Raw genomic sequence first — 15,235 nt, forward strand, 5'->3', positions numbered from 1 at the left:
CTTTACCAATGGCACTCTAGATTAGATCACCCTCCATTAGGGTTTTAGCCTATTTATTTCCTAGTATGGTCACCCACTGTAATAAGGATGACAGGGGCCTCCTCTTTTACCCCCTATGGTTGCTGTCCAGCCCCCTACGGCTACTGTACAGCCCCTTATGGCTGCTGCCCAGACTCCTTTGGCTGTTCTCCCCTCATCCGAAGGGCATCCTTTACAGGGGGAGACCATGAAAAATAGTGTTGTTGATGTTCCTATTCAGGGGGAGCTGACTCCAGTCCAGAGAACTATTGGTGAATTTCAGAAGATGATTGACAACTCCAATTTGATCACCTATAAAAAGGGAGGCACCAAAAGGGGGCAGCTTCAATCCACCGTAGCACCAATACCCATCCAGTTGCCAGCTCAAGATCCAAATCCTTCCTCTCCTAGTAAGCCCTCTTCTTCCGACCTACCTATTGCTCATCGCAAGGGTACTAGGACTTGTACTCTACATCCCATATCCCGCTTTGTTTCTTATAGTTATTTTTCTCCTTCCTTTCGTGCATTTGTATCCTCTCTTTCTTTTGTTTCAGTTCCTAAAAATTGGCAGGAAACATCTACAGATGGAAAGTGGAAGGCAACAATGTTGGAACAAATGAGAGCATTGAAAAAAAATAATACATGGGATCTTGTGGCTCTTCCTCCAGGGAAAAAACCAGTAGGATGTAAATGAGTGTTTGTGGTCAAACAGAAGGCAGACGGAACAGTAGATCGATACAAGGCACGTCTGGTTGCAAAGGGCTTTACTCAGACGTATGGAGCTGACTACCAGGAGACCTTTACACCAGTAGCAAAACTCAACACAGTAAGGGTATTGTTATCTTGTGCTGTGAATCTTGGCTGGGATCTTCAGCAGTTAGATGTAAAGAATGCCTTCCTGCATGGAGAGTTAAAGGAAAAGGTCTATATGGACACGCCACCAGGTTCCTTTGATAGTACTACCAAAGGCAAAGTTTGTAAATTGAAGTGTGCTCTCTATGGGTTGAAGCAGTCACCTAGAGCTTGGTTCGGCAGGTTTCACAAGGCTATGATTTCAGTGGGATACAAGCAAAGCAATGTTGATCACACCTTGTTCATCAAACATATTGGCGATAAGGTAACTATCCTCATAGTCTATGTTGATGATATTGTTGTGACCGAAAATGACGGTGATGAGATCAACAAGTTGAAGATCTTCCTTGGCCGTGAGTTTGAAATAAAGAATCTGGGAACTCTAAAATACTTTCTAGGGATAGAGGTTGCTCGATCTTCAAAGGGCATCTTTCTTTCTCAAAGAAAATATATCCTAGATCTGCTGTCTGAGACTGGGTTGCTAGGTTGTCATCCTTCAGATACTCCTATGGAAGCTACTACAAGACTTAAGGAGAGAGAAGGTGAACCTGTTGACAAAGGTCGTTATTAGCGATTAGTGGGCAAACTAATCTACCTCTCTCACACACAACCAGACATAGTCATTGTTGTAAGTTTGGAGAGCCAGTTTATGCATGATCCTTATTCCTCTCACATGGAGGCAGTCCTTCGCATCTTGCGATATTTGAAGTCTGCTCCAGGAAAAGGAATCCTTTTATCTCCCAATGGTCATCTAAAAGTTGAAGCTTATACTGATGCCGATTGGGCTGGCTCTACTGATAGAAAATCCATTTCTGGCTATTGTTCTTTTGTGGGTAGAAACCTTGTCACATGGCATAGCAAGAAGCAGAATGTTGTGGCAAGGTCCAGTGCTGAAGCAGAGTTCTGTGCAATGGCACAAGGAATCTGTGAATTTTTGTGGCTTAGAGGATTGTTGTAGGATATTGGTGGTGTTGTCCATCTTCCTATGATGCTTTATTGTGATAATAAAGCAACCATTAGCATTGCTCATAACCCTGTCCAACATGATCGTACTAAGCTTGTGGAGGTTGTCCGACATTTTATCAAGGAGAAGCTCGAAGCCGGACTCATCTGTGTTCCCTTTGTGAAGTCTGCTGATCAGTTAGCCGATGTGTTTACTAAGGGGCTAAGTGGCAAAGTGTTTCTTCTTATCTTAGTCAAGTTGGGCATGCACGACATATATGCTCCAACTTGAGGGAGAGTGTTGGATTGTACGGGCCAGATTACTGTGGGGGGGTATTCTGGACTTTTTACTATTTTATTTCATGTACAGCCATGTCGGCTATGACAGGGACAATTCTGTCCATGTAATTTTCATTCCTTATTATAAATATATGGCTTGGGGTCTACCTTAGACCATCCAAGCATTCAACTCTAATTCTGATCCTCTCAACAGGTACATTATAGGTGCTATTAAAGCTCTAGAACTTGGTTCACCTATCTATGAGAAATGGGAGACCGAAAAATTCTACAGTCATGACATGGTTAATCTTCTCCATAAAGCCCGAGATTGGGAGAAGGTTTATAAGAAAAGAAATTGCTAAGGCAATCTGGGATAGTGTCTCCCAGACTTATGATAGAGTGGGTGACTCTGCCAAGGTCTATCAGCTTCACCAAAAGATTAACTCAATGAGGCAAGGTGACAGGATCCTTTCTAAGTACTATAGTGCTTTTCTTAGTCTTTTGGAGGAGTATGACCACTACAGGGATCTTCAATTGGCCAACCCAGAGGATGAAGCAAAGGTGTATCGGACTCTTGAAAAGGAGCGTGTCTTCACTTTACTTGGTGGTCTAAACCCTGACTATGAGCCAATCAGGCTCCAGATTTTAGGCCTGTCCCTTCTTCCACCTCTTAGTGAGGTTTGTAGTTACTTAGAGAGTGAGGAGACTCGGCGTGTTGCTATGGAACCAACACCAACATCATCGCTTGAGTGGTCAGCTCTCAATTCAAGTTCTTTCCGAGATACTCGTGGAGGTGGTAGAGGCCAAGGGCCTAACCATGAGGAAGACAGAGCAGTGGAGATAATTGGTGTCAGTGGAGTTCGTAGCGACAGGTTTAAATGTGATCATTGTGGGAGGACTGGATACACCAAGGATAGGTATTGGGCTCTTCATGGTCGTCCTCTTGGCACACGAGGTTGTGGTGGCCGTAGAGGGGGAGCTAGAGCACACTTTGTGATAACTGAGGCAGATGCTATATACGATGACTCCACTTTGGCAGATGCAGTGTTTCGCAGGGTCATGTCACAGCTATGCACATCTCCTGCACCCACAGTAGCCAGCTCTTCTTCATCCTCAGCCTTGCAGGTCTCACCTTACCTTCTACTGCAGCCCAGTCTTAGGTTATTGACTCTGGTGCCATTGACCACATGACTGGTACGTCCCATTATTATGATTCCTATACCATTTTCTCTGGTTCGGATAAGGTTGGGGTATGTGACGGCTCCCTTTCCTCCATATTTGGTAAGGGTAGTATCCCTGTTACATCATCTGTTTCCCTTACTTCCGTTCTTCATGTCCCTAACCTTACACTTAATCTTGTATCTGTGAGTCATTTGACTAAATCTCTGAACTGTTGTATCACCTTTTTTCCTTCTCACTGTCTTTTTCAGGATTTGGTGATGAAGAAGATTATTGGTAGTGGACGTGAGGAGCAAGACCTTTAGCTTTTTGAACCCTTTTTGCCCACAACTCAGTCCTATGTGTGTGGACGTAATGATAGTAGTTTTGTGGATTCTGTTATGTTATGGCATCGTCGTCTTGGCCATCCATCTTTTGTTGTAATGAGGAAACAATTACCTCACTTATTTTCTTCTATTGCTTCTCATGTTTTTCAATGTGAACCATGTATGTTTGCCAAACACTGTCGTTCTTCATATCCATATCATGGTAATAGAACTGTCGCTCCTTTCCATATTGTGCATACTGATATTTGGGGACCTTCCCTTACCACCTCTTTATTTGGCTATCGTTACTTTGTCTTTCGTTGATGATTTTTCGCATACTACTTGGACTGTTCTTATGAAACATAAAAGTGATGTTTGTGATGCATTTAGGAACTTTTATCAGATGTTTCTTACTTAGTTTGATACTCGAATCAAAATTGTTCGGTCGGATAAAGGGGGAGAATACATGTTTGGTGGCCTCCAAACATTCTTTACTAATAATAATGGCATTATCCATCAGCTTGATGGGGTTGCTGAGAGAAAAAATCACCATCTATTGGAGGTCACCCGTAGTCTCTGTTTGGTATGCATATTCCCAAGACCTTCTGGTCTGCAGCTCTTCTCACTGCTTCCTTTCTCATCAATCGTATGCCTACCAAACTTCTTGATTTCAAATCTCCCTTGGACATCTTATCTCCCCAGATTTCTGCTTTCTCTCTTCCTCCTAAAATCTTTGGTTGTGTTTGTTATGTGCATGTTAACAAATCCACTCGCACTAAACTTGATCCCAAGGCTCTCAAGTTTCTCTTTCTTGGGTACTCCTCTACTACCAAAGGGTACAAGTGTTATCACCCTTCTTCTCACCGGTGCCTTATCTCCAAAGATGTCACCTTTCTTGAATTTGTCCCTTTCTTTGCATCTTCTCAGCATCCTCTTGAGGGGGAGAATTGTGGAAGTGAACAGGCTGCTGATTTCCTTCCTTCTCCTCTACCTATCTCTCCTTTTATGCTTGACATTGGAAAACACAGAACAGTGGATGTGGTTGATATTGATGATCCATCAGGTGTGAATACAGAATTGGTTGTTGAAAGTGGTTCTAGTAATGAGAAGGCTAAGGAGAAGGATTACCACATTGGGTACAAAAGAGGTGAAAGCTTGAAGAGTTAGAAGACCTACCAAGAATCCTCTTTGGATCCACATCCTGAGATTCATTCTCCATCAGGTGACATCCCTTCTATTCCATCTGATTTAGACCTTTCTATTGCTGTTAGAAAAGGGAAAATAGCTTGTACTAATCCTATAACCCAGTTTGTTTCCTATGATGCTCTTTGTTCTACAGGTCTGCCTTTATTGCTGCCCTCTCTACTACTTCTATTCCTAAGAATGTTACTATAGAAAACATAGGACCTATAACCAGTAACCTTAGAGAGAGAAGAGAGAAAAGAGAGAATGAGAGAATAATTGCTTGTTTATTAATTGATAGGTAAGCCCCTCTATTTATAATAGAGGGAAAATTACAAAGAGACTAAACTAGGCGATGTGGGACTAAAACCCACATAGCCGACTGTACCTAATAACATAATAAATAAACTACCCCCAAAAGGACCAGAATATCCCCACGGTATTCTGGATTACATATTCCAACACTCCCCCTCAAGCTGGATTATACAAATAAGTAAAGAAAGAAGATCCATCTTGAACTAAAGAAAAAAAAGAACTCCTAATAATGCTAACACTCCCCCTCAAGTTGGCGCATGCAATGTAATGCTCAACTTGAACAAAATGGGAAAAAAAAACTAATGTGCAGCAGAATCCAGCTTGACATATGAATGCAGCTCCCAAATAAACCTTCAAGAACTTGAAAAAAATAGATCTTCAAAACTTGGACAGACATGATCAGCAAACCGGGACTAGAATGTCTTCCAAAAAGACAGCTTTCAACGATCTTCAATAGCTATCTAGTGATGAATCTCAGATTGTCGCAATGACATAGAATCTTGAAGTGAAATAACTAGAACAGCAAGCATCGGAAACAAACTGAATCAAGCAGCGGAAACAAACTGAATCAACCCAACTGAAAGTCCTCAATCAGGCAACAACCAAATATCTTCAAAACCTTCTTCTCTTCAATACTTCAATCTTCCCCTTACGACAAACTCAACCCAATAACAAAGGATACCCAATAGCAATGGTGGAAAACACTGATCTTCTATGTTTTGCACCAATGTTCCTGCAAGTTCTGCGTTCTGCAATGTCTGCAGGTGTACTGTACCTAATCCCCCCCTCACGTGTAGTACACGTGGACATAACAGAGATGATGTAAGAGATAGGGCAAAAACATTATATTCCAGATTTTTCCAAGAGGTGCTAAGGGTAATGGAAAAGGAAGAAATGGCAAATTAGAAAATACCATGAACTTCCAAAGGGGTTATGGGTATATGCCAAAGGTATGTTTTGGGATATGAAAGGAATTAGAATTATTGAAAGGGAACGGTGTTGGAAAAAAAGATGGCATGGCTGTAATTTGGTGGAAATCCACTTTTAAATACAATCCAAGCCAAAGGGCAAACTGGTAATAAACCAGAATTTTCAAGGGTCAATTGGGTAGTCAAATAAGAGAATGTATTAAAAAGGTAATGGCAGTTCCGTAAATAACCAGAATTTTGCAAGGGGCCCTTGGTAAATAAGAAAGTAATGGGTCATGTAGGGAATTAGATTTATAAATGGGGGACAGACTTGGAAGGGAAAATAAGTAAAGACTACGAAGTAATTGAAGGCAAAAGGGCGGGCAAAAGTGGGGGCAATAATGGGATTCAGAAAACATAATAATAAAGACACCACGTCTGTGGTTGTCTTCAACCTTCAGAACCTGAGACGGTAAAGCGAACAGAGAAGTAGCATCTTGGGGGAGAAAAGGGGCATATTCCTACGCTGAACCAAGCAGCCAGTGGGAAAACCATGACTCAACAGAAATCTCGTCTTCAACCTCTGGACTCCATGAAACACCAGACCACAACAAATCAGCAGAGTCGTGGACTATCTTCTACCTCTTGAGAGTCACGATTCTGAAATTCTTCTCCAAGTTTCAAGACCAAAAATTAAATTTGCTGAAGATGCCATCAGCAAGAACCCATCAACAAATCAACACGGTAGCAGAACTCAAGAAAAACACCTTCGACTCCACCAATCGAAACAATCGAACCACACAGAAGCAGCAGAAACCAGGGTTACATATCTTAACACCAACATCAAGAGATATCGATGGAGCCATCGCTTTGAGCAGCAGCAGAAATCGAGAACAATACAATACTGTCAGACAATCCAGCGGAGTAGAAAAGCAACATATCAATCTCCTTCAACCCTCTTCTTTGATCGAACAAAACCGAAGGATCCGCAACAATAACAAATTGAACCATAGCAGTATAATTTCAACAGGGAGCAACGAGGTAGAGCAACAAAATCAAAGAGAGACACCAGCAGTAGCAAGTCTTTAGCAATCGATTAAAAAAAACAGCAGTAGCAATCGATAAGATATGATTCACATCACTGCTAGCAAACTTTCGAACTAAACATGTATGATTTTCCACAATAAATCTTCATGGAAACCCTAGTTCGTTTTCTTCTTGAACTAGGTTTTCATTCTTCAAACTAGAAACCCAAAACGACTCTCAAAACAGCTTTGACGGAGAGAACCAGGTACTGGTTAGTGCTCTGATACCATATAGAAAACCTAGGACCTGTAACCAGTAACCTTAGAGAGAGAAGAGAAGAGAAGAGAGGAAAGAGAGAATGAGAGAATAATTGCCTGTTTATTAATTGATAGGTAAGTCCCTCTATTTATAATAGAGGGGAAATTACAAAGAGACTAAACTAGGCGATGTGGGACTAAAACCCACATAGCCGACTGTACCTAATAACATAATAAATAAACTACCCCCAAAAGGACCAGAATACCATGGCGGTATTCTGGATTACATATTCCAACAGTTACTGATGTTATGTCTGACCCAAAGTGGAGACAAGCTATGTCTGAGGAGCTGATGACACTTGAGAAGAATGGTACTTGGCAATTGGTGGATCTTCTCAGGGGACGTGTCCCAATTGGGTGTAGATGGGTCTACACAATCAAGTATAAATCTGATGGTACTGTTGAGAGATACAAAGCAAGGTTGGTGGCCAAGGGGTACAGTCAAGTCTATGGAATTGACTATTAGGAGACATTCACTCTTGTAGCTAAGCACAACTCTATAAGAGTTCTGTTATCATTGGTTGCCAATAAGGATTGACCATTATATGGATGTGAAGAATGCCTTTCTTCATGGCGACTTGGAAGAGGAAATGTACATGCAAACCCCACCAGGCTTAAAAAATGTCTTCAGCTGAAGGGAAAGTATGCCTCCTCAAGAAGGCACTATATGGCCTCAAACAGTCACCACAGGCATGGTTTAAGCACTTCCAGCAGGCTATTCTGAAGAATGGATATTCCCAGAGCCAAGCCGACCACACCCTCTTTACCAAACGGGGCAATGGTACTACCACAACCCTCATTGTCTATGTTGATGATATTGTGGTCACTGGAGATGATACGACTGAGATAGATAAACCGAAAAACTACTTGGCTCAACAATTTGAAATCAAAGATCTGGGTCCCTTGAAGTACTTCTTAGGAATTGAAGTATCAAGGACCAAGAGAGGAATCAACATATGTCAACGGAAGTTTGTTCTTGATTTGTTGACAGAGACAAGGATGTTAGGCTGCAAACCAGTAAATTCTCCTATTGAGCAGAATCACAAACTCGGAGAAGATTGTGGTCCTTCTCTTGTTGATGCGGGAAAATACCAGAGACCATAGTTAGTAAATACGCGTATCCGAACGTATGAATGAAAAAAGCTCTGTATTGCGTATAATACTTTAGAATCGGTAAAATACGCGCATTTTAAGGGTCACCATATGATACTCGAATGAAACGCATATAATACGCGTATAATACGTTTACATATATATTTTAAAAAAAAAACTAAAATCTATTTTAACCGTTAAACCAATTCCTAATACTAACTGTTAGATTAAAAAAAACCTAAAATCTACCAAACCCGCGTCTCTTCTCCAGCGGAAAACCAAACCTCTAGCGGCTGGTTCCCCTTCTCCATTCCTCTCTGTCTCTTCTTCCTCTTCTTGCGTTCTACCGGCGATTGCAAAGGTGGTTCTTGTGTTCGTCAAGCCGGCGATTGCAGCGGTGCACTTGAAGCGACAATTCTTAAGGTATTTTTCAGAACCTTTTCCCATCCATTCTATGGAGGAGAATCACAGGGAGGGCTTAGAAATTGAAGCCCAACAACAACACAAGGCAACTCGTTCGGTTTTTTTCAAGAAACCCAACCAAACGAAACATATACAATCTGTGAGAACTCAAAGCTTTTCTTAGCCAAAAACTCCATCACTGTAGATTCAGAACCATCCATTCTTTCTGTTTTTAACGGTCAAAGAGACAGACTTTGGGATTTATTAAAGTCCAAAACCCATGAAGCATGAAATAAACTCAGATTTAGTTAATATTTAATAACAAAGCTCAATTCAGCAGCAGAACTGAAACCTAAAATTAGAAATTGAAAATAGAATCTGAAACTAGAGAAGAAATTAGAAAGAAAAATATAAGAGGGGGGGGGGGGGGAGGAGGGTGCTGCGGGAGAGACGTTTATCTTGTTCCAAAGACGGCAAGACTTATGTTATCTTACTTCTTGTTTGGTACATAAAAGCTAAAAAGACTCTTTATAAGCAATATTCATTTCAATCATCCCTTTTGATTGGCCATTCTAATCCCTACAATAAAGAATGTAATGAATCTAGGCTTGTTAACCAATCAAACTATATATTTAGGCACATCAGTAAATGCTATTATTGTGTTTATTAGGTGTACATGTCTACTGCATAGTGAATATATGCCCGTATTTTTGTTCCCGGATTTTTACATAGCAACCGTATTATACACGTATTAAACACGTACCGTATTATTACCGTATCGTATTATTTCGCCGGATTTTTTTGAAAAGTATTATTGCCGTATAGTTCGTTTGACTGCTGTACGTATCTATTCCCGTATTATTGCCGTTCCCGAACTTACTAACTATGCCAGAGACTAGTGGGGAAGCTTATCTACCTCTCTATAACTCGTCCAGATATCTCTTATGCAGCGGGAGTGGTGAGCCAATTTATGCATGCCCCCAAGAGTGGTCACTTGGATGCTGTGTATCGTATCCTCAGATATTTGAAGTCTTCTCCTGGGAAAGGACTGTTGCATACCATGCACAATCACTTGAGAGTGGAAGGTTTCACTGATGTTGACTGGGCTGGATCCATCATAGACAGGAGATCTACCTCTGGTTATTGTACATTTGTGGGAGGAAATTTAGACACATGGAGGAGAAAAAAACTTGTTGTAGCCAGATGTGGTGCAGAGGCAGAATTTAGAGCTATGACTCATGGAGTGTGTGAACTCATTTGGTTGAAATGATTGTATGATTCAAGAATTGGGGTTTGGCACTGAAGGTCCTATGAGGCTCTACTGTGATAACAAGGCAGCTATCAGTATTGCTCACAATCCAGTGCAACATGACAGGACAAAACACATTGAAGTGGACCGACACTTCATCAAGGAGAAGATAGACTCTGGCTGTATTTGCACTCCTTTTGTGAAGACTGGTGATCAACTGGCAGACATTTTCACCAAGGCACTTGCCTCTCTTCAGTTTGGTACTCTCCTATGCAAGCTGGGAATGCATGACATTTATTCTCCAGCTTGAAGGGGAGTGTTAGAGTTACTAGAATTTATGTTCGAGGGGTACTTTAGGAACTGGACTTTATCTAGTTCCCCTATATTGTAATTTCTCCTATTTTACCTTTTACCTCCCTAGGGGGGTTGGATGTAATATGTCTAGTATTGTTAGTGGAGTAATATAGGTGTGGAGAGAATCATCTCACACATAAGCATTACAACCGAAATATCTCTCTTCCATTCCCTTGTTCTCTCCTTCCTCTCTTCCTCTCCTCCAACTTCTCCTCCTCTTACTTGCATCCTTAACCTAAAATCCAACTAATCGTGGACGTGGTACAAAGGAAACTTTTGAATCATACCTTGCATACAGGGGAAGAGGGATTCCCCCCCCCCCCCAATCCACAATAGAAATTTCTTGAAAATCCATAACTTAAGAAAACCCAAGTATTTACAACAGCTCATCAACAGAAAAATCTTAAAACAGCTAGCACAATGAAAGGCATCACAATGAGGTGAAGGAAGACCAACACAAATATGGGAGAGGATTTCCGACACATAATTGTGGGTGTTAGCAAATCTGGGCCTAATTCAGCTGCAGCTGAAAGTTACAGTCCACCTAATTGGTCTCCATCAGAACAATTTTAGCACTTAAAATAAGTTTGAAATCTTCTCTCTCAACCAAATACACAGTTCAAGATTCTTAAGTATTCATTCAAATGCATACCTCAAGGCAAATGAACTCGATTCCTCCGAGTAGATCAATCTGTTCCACATGAAATATAGGAGTACTTGAAACAGCTTTTACAGACGCATCAGGAACCTCGTAGAACATGTTTGTTAACATGCAAATAAGCTTGCAATGAACTGCTTCCGCCCAAGAATGCTCCCTACTAATCTCCAAAAGCATCTTAATGACCTGCGCACAACAAGAGGGAGGGGAAAGAAAAAGGTCAAACATGACACAAAAACATTAAAACATAGAGTGCAAGCACAAAGGCAAAGAGAAAGCCACAAATGCCGAAAGGCGAGAAAAATAGCACCATATGATATCGAAAAGCAGACAGAAGAAAAAGCTTGAATACCCTGCAAAAGCCTTCAGATGATACCACCAAATAACAGACATAATTCACATTTTGTAACTAGATGATAGCTGATAATTTCAAATGATAAATTTAGACACAAAGGTTCAATCATAAACATAGTTCAAAATCTCGTGAAATTTCGTATATCTCGAGCTGTCTGAGATACGATACCAATCCGAAATGGAAAAATACCATGATTCGACGATATCTCGTGAGATATCGACGAAATATCGTGGACTCACGATATATCGCGAGCTATTGAAAAAGTCACGTGCAATATTTCGAATATTTTGGAAATCTCGGTAATCTCGTTTCGAAAATTTCGGAAATCTTGGTCATTTTGGCATTTTACACCCACAGAAAAATACCATATTTCGACGAAATTTCGACGGTATCTCGGAAATTTCGGTCAGACCGAAACACCGAAACGAAACGAGATTTAGTACCATGATCATAAATAGCGGAGAAATATAGGATGATGTTTGGACATAGAATTAAAGCAAGATGGATGAAGTGGTAGTGTTGGGTGATTGGCACATACTAATAGGACAGCAGCTAGACCCGCAATATTATATGGAGCTGAATGCTAGGCAGTAAAGAAACCACATATAAATTAAATTAGTGTAGCAGAGATGAGGGTGTTGAGATGAATGAGTGGTAAAACGAGAAAAGATAAAACAAGGAATGAACACATTAGAGGTATTCTGTGACTAATTCTGACATAATATGATGAAGTCCTTTGAGGCATAGGTCATACATGGCAGATCAGAATCGACCAAAATAGCTGTAGATGACCTCGTATCAGCACCTAGTTGAAACTGTAATAAACTTGAATTTGCTTCTATGAGCAGAGTTCTGTGTTTATAACGATGTTTAGTCAAGAAGAACGAAGTCTTTTACAGATCAGGCTTTGATCCAGCGAAGGGTTAAAGCATTTACTTTTGCTGGCGACAAAGTTAGGACATCTCTTGTTACAGCTATAGGGCAGATAGCTGCCAATCGTGCCGCTTCCTATTCATGATCAAGTGGATGAGCTAAAAGAACAAGGGGTAGGCTGCATGACTAAAATGATTGTGGGAGAACTGGTGAGAAAAGAGATGCACAACTAGGGTTGACAACAAGCATGGATTTGAATAGAGTTGAATGGCAAAACAGGATCTATGTAGCCATTGCCATTTAGTTGGGATAAGGCTTTGTTGAGTTGAGTTGCCTAGATTGGCTCGAATTTGGTTCTATCTCTGGGAAGGACAGTGCTAGGTTGGAAAGGAACTATGTGGCGGAAATGTGATGCACAAACCATGGATAGGCCTATTTTCAATAAATTGAAAAAAACTGTGACTGTTAAGCATGGTTGGAAGTAGAAGCTTTCAGATCTGATAGCATAGTGAAAAAACAGGGCTGACTTTTGGTATTGCGTTTCATTTCCGGTTGCTAGAGTGGGTCCCATCAGGATCAATTAGAATAAATCGTTATGTTAGCTCTTTGGTCAAGTTAGGTGGGTTTGCAGGGTATACTATTTCCGATATCAGATTTGTTTTGGTTCTTAAAGTTCTTTATTTTTTTTGTTTTTGGAAGTTCTATTAATTCTATATATCCCCGATTAGTTAGCAATATAAAGGGTATTTTATGCCATTGTTGGTAAGCTTTAGAGGTGATGTAACGGTGTATCAACCTGCTTAACAGACTTGAATTTTCTCTCTATTATCAATCAACAGTTATAGCAGCCACTGAAGGTTGTTTCTTCACTATTTTTGGGTTCAAAAAACCAAGGTAATCTACGCAGCTGGATTTCCTCAACATTCATCGCTACATTAACATGAGTTTAAATGTTATTAGGAAATTGAAAGGAGATAAGCTTAAGGTCCTGATAACTCTCCCAAGAGATTTAATAAGAAAGCTTGACACTTCATAAGTGGAGAGGAATATTTTCGGGTTCAAACCTTGGTAATCTACGCCACTGGATTTCCTCAACATTCTTCTCTACCTAACATGGGTTTAAAGGTGACTAAGAAATTGAAAGGAGATAAGCTCAAGATCCTGACAACTCTCCCAAGAGTTTTAATAAGAAAGCTTGACACTTTTTATGCTTGAGAAAAGGAATGAGGTGAATGAGATAAGGTAAACAACATTTGGAAGATTCAAGGTTGTTTTCTATTCCAAGGAGGGTAGGCTTTGTATTAGACCACCTAGAAAAATGAATAAAGCTCTCTTCGACAGATCTGGAGGTTTGGAGGAGACGGCACTTGGAGGCAAGTAATTGTCAGCATAGTTGTCACGGCGGTTAGGCGACCCAAGGCGGAGGAGAGGGACAAAGTTCAAGGCGACACCAACTAGGCGAACAAGAGGTCCAAGGCGCTCGCCTAGGCGACCAAGGCGCCCAAGTCGACCAAGGCGCCTCGACGCCTTGACAACTGTGATTGTCAGCATACCTTCCTAATGCAGAAGTCAGTTCAAGTAAGAACCACTTTACAGTAGGATCGTTATATAATCTTATCAGTTGGCTACAACAAAGATATCAGCAACAGAAGCGGACAAAATAAGTCTGAAATTAACCAGAAAATAACCAGCAGCAGATTTAGAAACTCAGATGGAGCTGGGGGACCAATCGAAGGTAGGTCTTTTTGGGTTGAATGAAGCTTCAAAATCTCAGCCACAAGTGACAGCTAGATACTGAGATATCAACAGATCTCAGACTTAGAAGGTTAAGTTCAGATTTAGAAACTCACAGATATAATCAAACCTGACCATTGGATTGGACTCAATTTACCATCGAAGGAAAGGTTCAATGAGGGTAATTCAGCCTCCAAATATCATCGACAACTGATGGATGGATCTGGAGATCAGAGAGCTTGAAGTTGCTGCAATAAAACTCAGATCTGCAGAACCGTAGGTGATTTGTGACCTTCTCTAATCAGCAACAATGGCAGCAGTGAATGGGTACTCTTTTGTTGGACTGATAGGGAATCTCAGCAGCAGTAGTAGCCCTTGGTTGATCTCAGTTATGCAAAAAAACATCTCAGAACAGTAAAATAGAAACAAGGGATTGATGGGGGAAGAAGAAGGGAAAGGACAGATAGAGGATAGAGACAGGAGGGGTTAGGCTATCTCAGCCTTGGGTCTCTCACCCACAGCTATCTCAGCTGTAGAAACAAAGATCTCTCTTAGATCTCAAGCAAGCAAATTGTAACTTCATTGATTTTAAACTGTTCTACATTACAACTGATGGCCCCTTTATATAGGTAGGCCAGACTTCTCAACAATTGAAGGTTGAAATTTAAAAACTTAAGAAAATAGAAACTTACAACCAAAAAGGAAAGAACATAAAATTAGAAGGTACCTAAAATGGAAACTAATCAAAATATAAACTAACTTGCTTGCTTGTTGAACAATCAACATAGGAAATAAAAATAGAAGTAAATCAGTCTTCTAGAAACTGTAGCTGATCTCCCTTGCTAGCTGATGACTTGGTTTCTTAATAAGACAAAAAAGGGGACAGATCTGGTCTTCAACTTGGGTCTTCTAGAAGGATTCCCAATATGGCTGACACTGTTCACGTGAACAGTAACATTGTTTTGGATTAGATTTTGGTCTCTCTCTTCTTCAGGCTTCGATCTACATCACTTCCATAGGAAAGTACTAAGGTTCTTGGCATCGTTGTAGGCAGTGAAAAAGTAGTCTCAGGACGGCTGGAGATCTTGATGACTTTTTTTCTTTAAAAAAAGCGAAAAGAAATCATGTTAGCGTTGGGGCAGACAGCCCTTTGTACACGTTGGATGCTAATAAAGGTATTGGCTTTAGAGTCCAA

The 15,235-nt window shown here is 40.7% G+C and overlaps 1 protein-coding gene across 4 annotated transcripts in view; it reads right to left on the reverse strand.

The window, feature by feature from the left end:
• The window catches only part of LOC122651756, a 96,203-nt gene that overhangs the window by 13,240 nt on the left and 67,728 nt on the right, over positions 1-15,235 (reverse strand). For all 4 annotated transcript variants that reach the window (XM_043845283.1, XM_043845284.1, XM_043845281.1 and 1 more), the window contains one exon: positions 11,073-11,264. In XM_043845283.1, coding sequence (XP_043701218.1) covers positions 11,073-11,264 — 192 coding nt within the window. The remainder of the gene's footprint in view (positions 1-11,072; positions 11,265-15,235) is intronic.

This window comes from Telopea speciosissima, chromosome 2 (assembly GCF_018873765.1).
Source record: "Telopea speciosissima isolate NSW1024214 ecotype Mountain lineage chromosome 2, Tspe_v1, whole genome shotgun sequence".
Lineage (NCBI taxonomy): Eukaryota > Viridiplantae > Streptophyta > Magnoliopsida > Proteales > Proteaceae > Telopea > Telopea speciosissima.